This window comes from Montipora foliosa, chromosome 6 (genome assembly GCF_036669935.1).
Source record: "Montipora foliosa isolate CH-2021 chromosome 6, ASM3666993v2, whole genome shotgun sequence".
Lineage (NCBI taxonomy): Eukaryota > Metazoa > Cnidaria > Anthozoa > Scleractinia > Acroporidae > Montipora > Montipora foliosa.
The window spans coordinates 8,735,126-8,750,125 of record NC_090874.1 but is presented as its reverse complement, the minus strand read 5'-3'; the positions used below and the strand labels follow the sequence as shown (position 1 = coordinate 8,750,125).

The 15,000-nt window shown below is 38.5% G+C and overlaps 1 protein-coding gene across 1 annotated transcript in view; it reads right to left on the bottom strand.

Annotated features, from left to right (window-relative positions):
* Nucleotides 1-15,000, bottom strand: part of LOC138006600 (VPS10 domain-containing receptor SorCS1-like) — a 52,341-nt gene that overhangs the window by 21,551 nt on the left and 15,790 nt on the right. The window contains exons 11-17 of the mRNA XM_068853034.1: nt 14,518-14,620; nt 12,928-13,004; nt 8,627-8,715; nt 8,422-8,526; nt 6,796-6,916; nt 4,589-4,728; nt 1,123-1,239 (exon numbers count right to left, since the gene is read on the bottom strand). Of these exons, the coding sequence (XP_068709135.1) occupies nt 1,123-1,239; nt 4,589-4,728; nt 6,796-6,916; nt 8,422-8,526; nt 8,627-8,715; nt 12,928-13,004; nt 14,518-14,620 (752 nt within the window). The remainder of the gene's footprint in view (nt 1-1,122; nt 1,240-4,588; nt 4,729-6,795; nt 6,917-8,421; nt 8,527-8,626; nt 8,716-12,927; nt 13,005-14,517; nt 14,621-15,000) is intronic.

Here is a 15,000-nt window from a genome sequence, read left to right as displayed (position 1 = left end):
ACGCAGTATTAGTGGGAGGACAAAGGCTGGGGATAAAGAGACGTCCAGGACCCGAGTGCCGACTGGTGAATTTTTTTCCTTGTTTATTTGACCTGCGGAATGTCTGTAGAACTGTGAGATTGCGTGACGATATCGGTAGACATGAAAAAGAGTGATTTTGATTTATATATGAATTTAAATATGTCTGTTAATTTGACAATAACGTCCTCAAAGAGTTTCCATTCTCTTTTCATCAAGAAAATCAACAAAGGAAAAAAGGCGACAAGTGGGCCGCAAACAAACATCATGTGTTGTCATTCAAAAAAATCGAACTTTAGTTTCGTAATTCATGCACGCGCTGCTGACCTACAACTCACTCACTCACTCACTCACTCAGACAGCCCGATGACAATATGGTAGTGCATTTATACTACGTGCACTACCACAAAAACTGGGTCCAGACCCATTACAAAGTTGGTAAGGACCATACATTTTTGCGGTGTAAACTATCTGTTCCATGTTTTTATCATGTGGGTCCGGAGCCCCTTTTTTTGGGTTTTGGGGCCATAGCCGGCTATGGCCCCAATACCACAAATACCCGAGTCTGGACCCCTTTTTGCAGGTCAACAGCACTGTGTAACGTATCTCGGCTCCAACTCAAATATAAATCTGGTCCGGACTCCGAAAATCTGCAGTGTAAACACAGTGCCAAGAACTAGGTTTCTGTGTGTGTAAATGGCCCTCTCTCGAACACTCACTGCCAGTCTTCTTCAGGCAGTAAGGTAGAATGGCTTACAATTATTATCTATCAGTATAAATACACAGGTGATTATACAAATTCGCGTGCTCTCATTGGCTCGCTATCTCGGATTATCAGCCGATAATCACCTCGACTGACAAAATGGCTGCCAGTAGTCGTTTTGCCACTGTAAAGGAAGATGATTTCGCGTAGAAATGTTTTTTTTTCTCTTTTTTGAAATGATTACCTGTGTATTTATACTAAAACAATTATTCGCCTCAGGCTCGGTGATTATCGGTGAATATTCACCTCGACTTCATCTCGGTGAATATTCACCGATAATCACTTCGCCTTCGGTGAATAATTGCTAATTAATTTCAAAAGACATCAAAAGGTCTACTTACCCGCTACTGTGCTTGTACGTTTTACCCTCAGGGCAGGGATTAGGAACGAGTTCAACATATGAAGTTGGAAGACATACTTCGTCAAAACCAGGACCAGGATCCTCATACCCAAGGTCACTGAAATCAACACAATGCAGAGAAAAAACTTAAGTGCCCCTGTGACCAAAATAAAAATTCTTATTTTTCTTTGGATTTCAAAACTATGTTAACTGAACACTAAGCGACCAAAGTTTTAAGCCTGGATTTCAAAAAGATATCTGTTTACTTAAGTGGGGTTTTCCTATTTAATGATCCGCCATTACTAACTTTAAGTTATTGAGAAAGCTGGGTCGGGGAGAAAATGACGTCAAAGGCTCACTAGTTTAAGAATGCAATGCGTGTGTATGCCGCAGAATTAATATGCAGCACGGAAGTTTTGGGCTTTCAGACTTTTAAACTCGCGTTTTGCATATATAATAAGATGCATTCACACGCTGAAATTTTAAGCTAGTGAGCCTTTGGCATAACTCCCTACCCTCTGAGGTCCAATCGGTCATGGACGTGAGCAATGGCGGACCGTGAAATAAAACTTACACTCAAAGTAAACGGCCTTTGGACAAAAATCAAAGCTCAAAATTTTGCCAGTCAGGTGTTACGCAAACACACTTTCAAAATCTAAACCAAAAAACAGAAGTAACTTTTTTGATCACTTTTTTGTCATTGTAAGACATCAAGGGTAAAGACCTTTCAATATTATTAATATACATAAAATTACTCGGGAGCAGTGCTGTTTTTTGTAAACAGTTAATGCAAAGTAGTTAATTCAGTGAAATTTACTCACAGAATTCTTGCTTTTGATTGGCTAATACACAATAGGGTTTGGTAAGAACCAATCAAATCTCTTGTTTTGAAATCAAACACGAGCCCTGGAGGGCGCAATTTATGGCGCAATTTGCGTGACCGTTGGGAAAATCAACGGTCCAGCTAGAAAATTCCCTGCACGAGTTAGCATTTAACCCTCTTTTGAACAACCGGGCCCGGTTGTTAACAAGATCATACCGTGCATCTTAATTCCTCCATTCGCGCATAAGCACAATTCCTTGCGCTTTTGACCAAAATAGACCAATTCGGCTAACTCAATGTTGTACCCAATTCAAATCTCTCGGGGTTAAGATTCTTTGTGTGGTGAATTTGCATGACAATGAAGCATTCACATTTAAATGATATGGAAATTCTTGGAACAAAACGTTTTATTCCCAGAGGATTTGAATTGGGTACAACATTGAGTTAGCCGAATTGGTCTATCCCTTGCGCTTTGAGGGAAAATGTTTTCTTCTTCCGATTAGAGAGCTGCCTCGTTCGTTCGCTTCAGGCTCACTCACTGCGGCAGCAATTACCTTCAATCCTTCTTTAATACCCATGATCTGCCACAGCTTGTTTGGATGTGCTATGTACCGGTCAAAATTGCGAGGGATTTGACAGGATAATTTAATCCTTTCACGTTATTAATGTAATGTCCTGTAAGATCGTAAAGCCAGAATGGTAGGACAAAATTCTCCTTAAACACCAGATATGTCCAGAAATGCCCCTAATGGACCATTTTACAGTTGTAGCTAAGATACGTGGCCTAAGAATGGAAACGAGGCCGCCGGTGACCCTGCTTTGATACAAACCTTTGTGCATTCCTAATGTTAATGATAATGTAGACTAATAATTAGAATTACAACAACACAATTTACATGATAAAAGCACTGAGGTCTGTATAAATACAAGGTCACCGGCAGCCTCGCAGCCATTCATAGGCTTGGTCGCTGAGCAAACAACTGTTAAACGCCTCATTAGATGCATTTGGATTTCAATAAGCGTCACAAAGTGTCCCCTTGCTCTTCTCCCATCTTCAACATCACTTGTGCCTCGGAATACAGACGATTAACGCCACAAAGTGTCCCCCAAATTATGCTCCTCGAGTAAGGATTAACAGTCGCATTTACTTCAAGCTAAACATAACACTAACCCTTACCCTTACCCTTGCCTTACTGTTGGAAATAGGCTTAGACTTTAAGGGAAACTTAAGTCGTGTTCTATTGGGATCAACCGTTTTTAGTTGGTTGGGTTGGTTGGGTCTTTTAGTGTCCTATTCGGAAAAAAAACCATTTTCGATTTGTTTGGTTGATCAACTTTTTCAACCGGCATCAAACTAGGTTGAAACGGTTGAAAAGGATTCGCAGCGACCGCTGTCGTTTACGCGCGCCATTCAAAGTCTGCCGCGGGCTACTGACGTGTTGCTTTCCCTCGACTTGTCAACGCTGAGACGTCTGGTAATAACTATTCCCAGGAGATACCGCGTTTCAACCGAAAACGGTTGGAAAAGTGTTCTATTGGGAAACCTCAACCACTTCAACCTAAACCGTTTGCAGTTGAAACGGTTGATCCCAATAGAAAACGACCTTAGTGTTACTAATATTCTTAAAAATACAACCACACTTTTTAGTTGAAGGAACATGTTTCGATGTTTAAAACATCATCGTCAGCCATAGTGAGTGTCTCTTAAATCACGTGTTGTGTACAAATTCACTTGTGCGGGCTGCGGTGCTCGCTACAAAGGTGTACGTTGGTAAAACCAACAGGTATTTCTACACACGTGTAAATGAGCACCTTTTCCGGGATAAAAATTCTCATCTTTGCAAGCATCTTAGTGTTTCCAAAAATTGTCAAAATAATTGTGATGTCTCTTACTTCAAAATTATTTTTAATGCTACCTCTTTCTGTCAACTCAAAACCAAAGAGAGCGTCCATATTGAGCGGTTGAAACCCGAACTCAACAAACAAGTTGATCATGTCAGTTCAGCATTGCACTTTCAAACTTCTACCGTTAGGTCAGTTGTGTTTTCTATGATATTGTTGGTTAGTTGAATTTTTCCTACTTGTCACGATCATTTAATCCACAAAGATTCATTGTATTGATAGTTATATATATTCTTGTTGATCAGTTCAGGACTTCAGGAGTGATTCATCGTTTTATTGCTACAACTTTGTTTCGTATGGCTAAAGGGTGACCACACTCATCACGTAACATTAACGACTGACCAGTAAGTTTAAATGCTGGCCCTTGAATTTTACGAATTCTTCGAGTGTTCTTCAACATCCCAAGTGGTTTATCATGCCTACAAACCACAGAAACCTGTGGTATATTGCTTTTATATAATAAATCTGAAGACGCGCGATTTTTCCATGAGTTTACTGGCACAATAAAACATAGCTGATTGACCAATCAGAGCGCGCGCATTACACTCACTATGGCTGATGATGACATTTGAAACATCGAAACATGTTCCTTAAACTCAAAAGTATGGTTGAGTTTTTAAAGATATCAGGAGATTTGCTTAGAATTATTCACCTCTTGCTTTAGTTTATAAAAATTGCTTTAGTTTATAAAAATCAGACTACTTCTTAATTAATGATAATTTGTTACTTTTTATGATCTTACCAGTCAAAATCATCAGTTGTACAGGTACAAGCAGTTACGTTTATTTCTCTTTCATACTCTTCTCCATTGAAGCAACAATCTCCTGACTTGCGACGCTGATATACAATGTGCTGACCCAACAAACACTGATAACCAGCACGCTACAGAGGAATCAATTAAAAAATATAATTTTACTATTGTGTTACAATTAATATTGCAAATTAAATGCTATCTTCAGAACGAGGCGAGGAGCCTTAATAGAGCCGAAGCGCGAGAGTGTTTTGTATGCAAAAACGATTTCGAGCCCTCCAAGGTAAGGGAACAAAGGCTGCTTATCATGTGACTTCAAGAACCAATGAAGGCGCATATTTTGATGTGTGATGTCATTAGACAAACTGGCATGACGCAACATCATTCACGTGGATTTAATACGAGTGATTTCTTCCATTTCTCTGATCATTGTGTTGTGTACACTTGCTTTGAGGCTTCTTCAAAGCTATAGCGTTTTCTGTATTGAGTTAATGAGCTCAAGACTGAGTTAAATAATTGCGAGGATCATAGATTTACTTGATTTCATATCTGCAGTTCAGTATACGATTCATTTCATATATCATTTCGTTCATTGATACATTCCTCATGGGAAAATTAGAACCCACAAATGATCAGCTCCCAACGTCAGTGCCTTCATAGCGCAGTTGGTTAGAGCATTGCACCGGTATCGCGAGGTCACCGGTTCAAACTACGTTGAAGTCCTGAATTTTTCAGGTTTCTCTACGCAATTGCTAAAATTACGTCCACGACTGCGAGGATCACAGCTGTATTTGATTTCATATCCGCAGTTCAGTATATGATTCATTTCATGTGATTTCGTTCATTTACATTTTTGTTCGAGATACAAAGTATGCAATTGTTTCACTTTTAATGCATTTCTATTGTTATTATGTTATCGGTAACTTAGACTGCTTTGAAATCAAAAGTTACAACTACTATAGGCCATTTTCGAGATATCAAATATTCATCTTGACAGTGAGGCAGTGAGGACAAAAACAATAGAAATAAGTTGGAATGAATGTGAAAAATATTTACACATCATTCACTTTCCTTTGCATGTCTTTGTCCTCACTGCCTCACTATCAAGCAGAAAATTTAATATATCGAAAAAGGTCCATTGGGTTCCAAAAATGGCACTCTGATACCAATCTGCAAACTATGTATTATACTGACTGTCTCGTTGCCACTTAGCGATAGCTACTGCTAGTAATAATCATAATAATTATAATTTACCATCTCCATTTGACGACTTGTTTATGCCTAATAATATCATATGGCAAGCAATTCTCAGGCTACATGGAGCACTCTGATTAATGGTTTTTGGTTGGGATTTTACTGCACGGAAAATTAACAAAAAAACGGTCTGTTTCCGTATTTTTTTCTCTCTCTTCCAGGAAATTGAAGTTGAGCAAAATACAAGTTTTAAAGCAGATTTGAATGTTTCCATCACAACAGTACAGCAATAATTTATTATAGCAAGCAGAATTTAGTTTTAGGTGTAAAATGTTACTGTTCAAAGTTTGCTGATGGAAGCGGACAAGTGTCCGATTGCTCAAAGAAATGATGCCATATAATAAACAACTTAGTAACCCCAATTGCTTGGGACCGTACAGGGGAATGTTGGCCATCGGTCCTTTTTGTACGGACCTCGCAGTACAGCCACAACCTCGGGCCAATACTCCCCAGTATGGCCCTCGCACTCGGTTAGTAAGAGCTTAATAAGAATACAATATACTTGCAGTTCAACTAGATACAGTGGCTATAGCAAAGAGGACAGACCACAACACTGGGAACTCCACGCCCTGCTCTTTGTGAATAGTATGTGGGATCTTTTTCGTCCCACAAGGTTATGAACGTCGAAGGGTTGTGATACTGGGCCAACATTTTAACTTCCCTATCTGAGAAGACTAGACAGTAAACATTACAAAGGTAGTACTTTCCCCTCAGAAATTTAAAGACCCTGAGTGTTAGACCAACCAAAGGCAACCTCCTGCACAGTAGTCCAGTGCTCAACCAGCTAAGCTAACCAGACAGCAAATGATGCCAAAGAGGTTTTTTTTCTTTATCAAGTTAGGTAGAACTAAAAGCTACAAACTAATCGGAGTTGGAGAAAAAAAGCAGCCTTAGTGAAACCCAATCGCATTAGGCAGAAAGTTTCTCTATTTAGGTAGCAGTACCTCATCATTAGGAGACCAACGAGTGTAGTTTTCTTGCTGACACTTTTGATTGAGAACAGTAGTGAAATTCAGCTTTACTGAGAGCCACTGGAAATTCGTTTGGTCATACTGACCAAACAAACTAAAGAAACAAACAAAAGCATGCAGTTATCTTCACAAGGTTTAACAACAGCAAGAACAAAATCAAGGCCAGTGCCATCATTGCTGCTGCCAACCACGTTTTCCAAACCCAATATCAATCTGGATTTTGAGGACAAATAATAATAATTAACAATTAGACCTGTAGCCCGCAAGGAAATGGGCTATTGACCGGTGGCCCTTGAGGGCGAAGGGTCTAATTGTTTTAGTATCATACAACTTGTTGGACAGAAAAGGCAATAATAAAGTTAGCAAATGCAAGTTGAAGGAATATTTATTTGGGAATAAAACGAAAGAAAGCGTCACGCTTTTCGCTACTCGAGGATTATTACTAATAGTCCTCTAGTAGCGTAGCCAATCAAAATGCAGGATTTGCATTAGTCCACTAGTTGGATGATACTAATTATTAATAGCAACTCAATGAAGGTGCCACAACTAATAATTATTAACATTCCAGTATACAATGATGATGGTGACCATATCAACAACATCAAAGATGATGACAATGGCTGGATTTATATGAAAGGAAAGGAAAATAACTTTTATTTCAGCATCTAGTCTTCTAGAACTGGAGCACTAATTGGGGACACTGTAAACTCAAAACAAAATAAAATATTGGTTTTTGAGGAGAGGGGAAAACCGAGAGAATTCGGAGAAAACCCTCTAGGAGGAGAGTACAGAACAACAAACTCAACCCACACGTGACGCCGAATCTGGGAATCGAACCCAGGCCACAAAGGTGGGAGGAGAATGCTCTAACCACTGCTCCATCCCTTAGATGCCAAGATAAATTTAATGTGTGTAGATGAGATGTCTGATGTCCTCTGGTGTAAATAGGTGACAATGATAATACCATAACAGAAATGAGCACAATAACAAACAGAAGCCTGCATTGTTTAACAGAAGAAAGGTGCCTATTTTTAATACAGGATAAAGCATGAACCTTTGGACAAAGGTGACTAAAACAATCTTGATGAGTTATTGAATATTTGCTGACATCATTGTTTACATTAATTTTGTCTCATTAACATACATGTTTGCTGACAGAAGGCATCATGCTACATTTGTATTCACAAATTGACTTCATAAAGTAAAAGAATGTGTCAAACTTCATTAAACTTCCAAATTTAAGCCATTTGGCTTTGAAAACAAACGCATTATTAGGCATCAAAAACTTATAAATTCTTGGGTGGCGAGAGCACTAGTTATCCCATAATTATGTTACAACTTCGTAAAAATAATTTCAAATTTTCAAGAGATTATCTGGTAAATTGCGCTCAAAGTTTCAGAGATAGCTCATTATGCAATGTACTTTCAATATTCAGCACTAAGTTTTTGGCTGATAGATTAGAAAAGGATGGGATTATGCTAATGAGTGAAAAAATGTAAACAAAGATTCCTCTTTAGTGATAAAACCAATGGAGAGTAGGTGTCTACCCTTCGAATCACAGAATCCAGACTACTACTGCAAAAAACTAGTATTCTTACTTGACGATAAGTTTTGTTTCTCCTGGTTCAGTTACCATGCCATATACTTTGACTTGGTTATCAAGAGGGATGGACTTCCATTCTTTCCCCTCTGTACAACTGTACCTGTTTTAAAATAGTATAATTGAGGACAAATAGGAAGTGATAGAGTTTTGGGGAAAACAAAAAAAAGGAAAACCAACTCTGGATGATTGGAAACACTTACCAAACTTTTTTTGTTCCAAACCAAAGAGAAACTGCTGCAAGAATTCCACCATGATCACCAATCACAAAATCATAAAAGCGATCAAATTCCTAAAGGAAACATGTACAGTAGTGACTTCATTAGAAAATACATGTAGCATAAACATTAAAAGCTTTAAATTAAAGCTTTCTTTATAGTGGAAGTACACTTAGCTATCAAGCTAGTTTACAGGCACTCCACTGTTAACAAGGTGAAAGTAACAATTGGCAAACAAAATAATACAGCTGGCGGGAGGCAACCAGTTGGCTATTTACAAAGCGTGGTAGAATTGAATCCGGGACAACCGGAAACAAATCCAAGCCAGAGGTTAGAACGGGATTTGAACCCGGAGCAGCCGCATGCAAACCCAACGCCCTAACCACTGGACCACACTGCCTCCTCATCTCGTTATCAAAAGACAGCAAGCAATAATAATATTGATACAGGTACAATACACTATAGAGAGGGTTAGAGCCCCTTTGTTGCTAGGACTGGGGGTGTTGAATACATTATTACACGGAGCCTCTACTCCAACAAAAAGAAAAACCACATAAAGGATGTTAGAAAATTTTTACAGAATGGACTTGTATCAGAAACAAAAGAATTTTGCAGCATTATTGCTTAATTTTGCAATTTCAATTTCCTAGGTGTCACCATCTTAAAATTAATAGTAATACTTGCCATATTGCTTTGATACAAATTAGTACCGCGATCTTCTTATAGTTTTGCCTATGCATGAGCCGTCAATATTTCGTGGTATTGCCGTCTCACTTTTGCGGCCTGTGATTGGTTCTAATGTTGAAATTGACATTGCTGCACTAAATTGGGTTGCTGACGTATGCAAACAAATACGTTTCACAGGTAGAAAAAATTGAAATTTCGATCAGGCGCGGGTTCAGATTAGTTTACAGTTCTATTTATCCTTATAAATGATGGATCGTGATACAAAACTAATATTATTGCGATTTTGAGACGGCAATACCACATTATATTGATGGCATTAGGAGAAAATATATTCTGTATTGGGCGGTTCGAGACTCCGCCCAATACAGAATATATTTTCTCCCAACTAGCCGTCAATATAATGTGGTATTGCCGTTTCAAAATCGCAATTTGTTTATAAAGCGCAAGTCAAATCCATCTGTTACTCCTGAGATCAAGGAACGGATAAGGACAAGGAATAAGCTTCATAAGAGGGCTCGTAAGAGCGGAAGCTACAAAGACTGGAAAGCATTTGCGGACTTGAGGCGGGAGATTAAACAGTCTATTCGGCAAGCAGAAAGAGAATACTTCACAAGACAAGTTATTACCAATAAAAGTAATACTGGCTCCCTGTGGAAAACCATACATCGGGCTCTCCCCAATAAACCTAGCCAGCGTCTGCAATATACAAGGGATACCGACGTCCTGGCGAATGAGTTCAATTGATTTTTCATCTCGGTCGGACAAGAAGCAGCCAGGAAGTCTACAGAGCTGGCTAACCACTATGGCCTAACGCTGACTGACCTAATAAACTACAGTGTACTCTTTCTCAAGTTCTGTTTTTCCACGAGCGTGGAAAAAGGGTCAAGTAGTCCCACACCAAAAAGATGGCGACCACGAGGTGGCGAATAACAACCGTCTAGTATCGCTATTGCCAGTCCTCTCTAAGGTAGCGGAGGGGAAATTGCTATGCGTCAGTTTAACGACTACTTGACACTGCACAACCGATTGACGAGACATCAAAGTGGAAATCGAACTCTGCACTCAACGGAAACGTTAAGCTTGTTAGTAACGGACGACAACTTTATCTGCAATGGATAACAGGCAAATAACAGCAATGGTTCTAATAGACTTGGGTAAAGCTTTTGACAGTCTCTGCCATTCTCCCCTGCTAACCAAACTCCAGCTGTTTGGCACCTCAGAGAAGGCACTCCTCTGGTTCAAGAGCTACCTGTCACACAGACAGCAGTGTACTTGAATTGGAACATCATTGTCGGATCCCCAAACGATAACTCATGGGGTACCTCAGGGGTCCATCTTAGGCCTGATGCTATTTACACTCTACATGAATGATCTTCCTATGGTAACCAAGTTCATTAACATCAAATCCTATGTAGAGGACACTAAGATTTACCTATCGTGTGCCTCTAAAGATATCCACTTTTGTATGCAACAAGTCGCTGAGGATCTCGAAAGTATCGCTGGTTGGTGTTGCGTAAATCATTTGCTTATAAACCCGGATAAAACTAAGCTAATTGTGCTCTTTGGAACACGGCACCCTTTCTTGGACAACAACTATGCCCTGTCTCGTCCGCTAAAGATCTGATGGTTATCCTGGACTCTGGCTTAACATTCAATAATCAAATAAGTAGGGTCCGCCACTTGTTTTCCAAAGAAGTTTTGTATATAATGATCAACTCTATTGTGTTTAGTAAATTATTTTACTGTTCCGCTGTATGGTCTGATATGTACAAACGGAACATACATAAACTACAACTTATGCAGAACTTTGCTGCCCGTATACAAACTGACACAAGGAAATACGATCATGTTACCCCGGTCTTGAAAGCTCTTGGAGCAACTTAGAGGAGCAACTTCGATTGTGGGACGTGACACTAATGTATAAATGTGTTAACACTTAGTGCCAGCATACATTAGCTGTAAAATAGGGAAGCGATCCAATGCGCACACTTACAATCTCCGCAACAGTGAAGATCTAACCCTGCCAGAATGCCGGACAGCGGCTGCCCAGCGCGGTTTCTTTTATAGGGCAGCAAAAGCGTGGAATAGTCTCAATAACAACACTAGAACTGCTCGATCATTAAGATCATTTAAAAAGTATGCAAAGGCAGAATTAATGAGAAATAGGATACCAGTGTACATTGTTAGTTATTATTAGTAGTAGTAATTTTAAGTCGTTATTTTTATATCAAGAAAATGTATGTCATTATACATGTAGTTTATATCAGTAGACTTAGTCATAATTTTATATTCATATTGTAAATTAGTTCTGAAAAGCCCCTCAGGTAGAATTAATAAAGTATTGTATTGTATTGTATACAAAAGCTCTTTCTGTCAGAACAAGAGAACAACTGAATACCAGAACAACTGGGCAACCCAAACCTATTTGCTGCACCCATGAAGTTTTTCAGTTGCAAAGACTTTTTTCTGAGGAAAACTCACAAACAAATTTGATTCCAATCATCACTTTCTCCAGGTTGCAGTTTTTATTAATGAGAGTGGAAGTCCCCTTTAAAAGATATTTATTTATTAGTATAAATACATGTACACAGGTGATTATACAAAATCGCGCGCTCTCATTGGCTCGCTATCTCGGATTATCAGCCAATAATCACCTCGACAGACAAAATGGCTGCCAGTAGTCGTTTTGCCAGTGTAAGTGAAGATGATTTCGCGTTGAAATGTTTTTTTCCCCTCTTTTTTGAAATAATCACCTGTGTATTTATACTAGCTAACAATTATTCGCCTCAGGCTCAGTGATTATCGGTGAATATTCACCTCGACTTTGTCTCGGTGAATATTCACCGATAATCACTTTGCCTTCGGCGAATAATTGTTAATTAATAATTGACAAGGCGGTGGAGCAGTGCTAGGATCACTCGCCTTGCACCAATGAATCCTACTGTACATGCATGTTCACATTCCAGATTCAGTGCCATACAGTGTACACTGTATGTGGGTTGTCTCTTCTTTCTTTACTATGCTCCACAAGTACCTTCAACTCAATCCTCCAGATGAGTGTAGTCCTGAAAAGGACTGTTCTTGGTAACTGGCATAAACCACATAGGCCTTCAGAGTTGGCCTGTACCTGACCAAAACTGCCGGCTAGTAAGCCATCTTCAGCCAGCTACATTCATCTGATTTTGCAGCCAGTCAAGATGAAAAATCTTACACTTGTTAAAATTTATCATCATAGAAACTTCTAAAACATTCTTTTCCCTGGTTTGAGAAGCATAATTTACGGGGATTAGACAAGATAAATGACGGCAAAGCTGTTCAGGCTCAATTCATGCGAATGGTGCATTTAACTGAATAGTTTCCAGTCTCATGTTTAATCTGACGAAACAACATGGCAAAGACATTATCATCTAACTTTCACTTATGCGAAGAAAATATAAAAGTGTAAAATAAAATAAACATATGGGAGTCCCCCCCCCCCCCCTTGGACTTGGAGTTGTCTCGACAGTAACCATCAGGTATGATCTATGGTCATTGAAATGCTTCAAGGGGTTTTTCTCTGCATATTCCAACAGAATTTGAGCTGTTACTACATAACTTACTTTTGTCCATGTTAAACCTCCATCATTAGACATGAAGACACCAATTGAATGTTGTCCAAGTCTTCTACCCAAGTTACCTAGAAGTACATTTATGCCACTTTGTGAACCAGGTAAAAACTAACCCTTGAGCAGTAAAATTATTACTAATTACTAACTAGTAACACATTGATATTAACACAGGGTTAAAAAAAAATTAATTAGAGTTTCAGGGTAAAAATTGGAGGACCATTTGCACAACGACAGTTGCATGACGGTGCCCCTTAACAGCCCACATTCCTTCATAATTATTAATATAGTAACAATGGCAACACCAATGTCAATAAGATTATTAAAATAATTAATAAACAAACAAGATGCCTATAATGTGGGATGCACAAACAGTTACAGAACACAAATTGTTCAGATACAGTGAACTACACTGTACAACTACATGTACGGGTAAACTTTGGGAAATTGCGAGAAATTAACAGAAAGATAAATCTGTAATTTAACTAGAAGTTATTTGTTGTAAAAACAGAACTAGAGGTTATCCCTTATTATTAATGCAACTAAATTTGAAAATGGAAACAACGAGGCCCCAACAGGGGTTTTATCAGGATATGGGATATTTACATGTTGGTAAAAAATTATTGGGATAGGGGCGTATTTGGGGGGAAAATTAACAGGATACGGGATATTTAAAAAACTGAACTGGCATTATAGACATACAAACCACATGACTTAACAGGATACAGGATGTTTAGGCCAAAATTAACGGGATATGGAATACTTAGCTCCCCCCTCCCTGAATGGGACCTCTACAATGAGCACAGCAATGCACTATCAGAATTTACTTTTACAACAAATATTATTAAAGCTTTTTGAGGAATGTCAGGATACAAAGGTTAGATTTCTTTGGATTACTGACTGGAGATCGGCCGCTTCATTCGTTTGCTTTGGTTTGTGTATAAAACAAGATAGAGTGGTGTATTTGATTTATTTTATGTAGTTGGTTGTTTAAGGCTTTTTTTTCTAATATTCTTTTGACCATGTTTTTGATTCCTGTACTGGGAAGAATGGATTTCCTTTTTGATGTTGAAGGTCATTGACTTGACTTATCACATACCATTTATTTTTATGCTAGTCTAAGTGACTACTAAAGTTAAGTCTCTTCGGCTGGGGTTAGTACTTGGATGGGCGACCACTGCCCTGTATTTCTTTTTAAAACTTGGTTTAATGTTTTTTGTTTTCTTTGGCCATTGAAGGATACTTTTTATCTTCTTTCTACATCTGTTTTATTCCTGTAATGGAAGCAATGGATTCATTTTGTTGTTGGTTTGGTTTGGTTAATTTATGTCTTTCCACTATAATTAAAAGCCCGTTCATGGGAGACCACTGTGTACTGTCCCCACGGAAGAATTCTAATCCTAGATATATATTTTTTACTTCTTTTTCTTTACTCGATTTCATTGTCTGAAAAGGTAGACAGGTCACCACAAGATAATGTAAAATTATTTTTATTGAGAATAACCTAAAGCATTTGCATTTGAAAAGGCTGATCCTGCTACAGAAAAAATGAAAAAGAAATGCAATATAATCAAGACGCCAAACCTTGAGCGACAATGATGCCTACAGCAGAAGATGAAGACAGCACACCAGGGATATAATAACGCCAATGACTCAATACAATGTGAATATGAAGAGAGCAGTAAGGCTGAAACAAAAAAAACCCTATCCTGTAAAAAAATACCACATAAATGTAACTTTCAAAAACACTATCAAAAGCATATTTTGGTAATATATACCTATAATCCAAAGTGCAAGTCAAACAGCTTAGTTTTACAATAATTATTATACGTGTTCGCCATGCTCTCATGTAAAATGTAAAGTACAACTGTAGCCCATACTGTCCCAGCGTTCATAGCAGGTATACTAGAGGCCTGTACAAGCCACTTAGGATACTACAGTCATGTACATGTACCGATCACAATCACATTAATTTTCTTTGAAGAAGAAGATGGGCATTATTATAAACACAGGAATGTGGTCTACAGAGGGTCACATCAAGGATTTGATAAAAGTTATCAGATATTA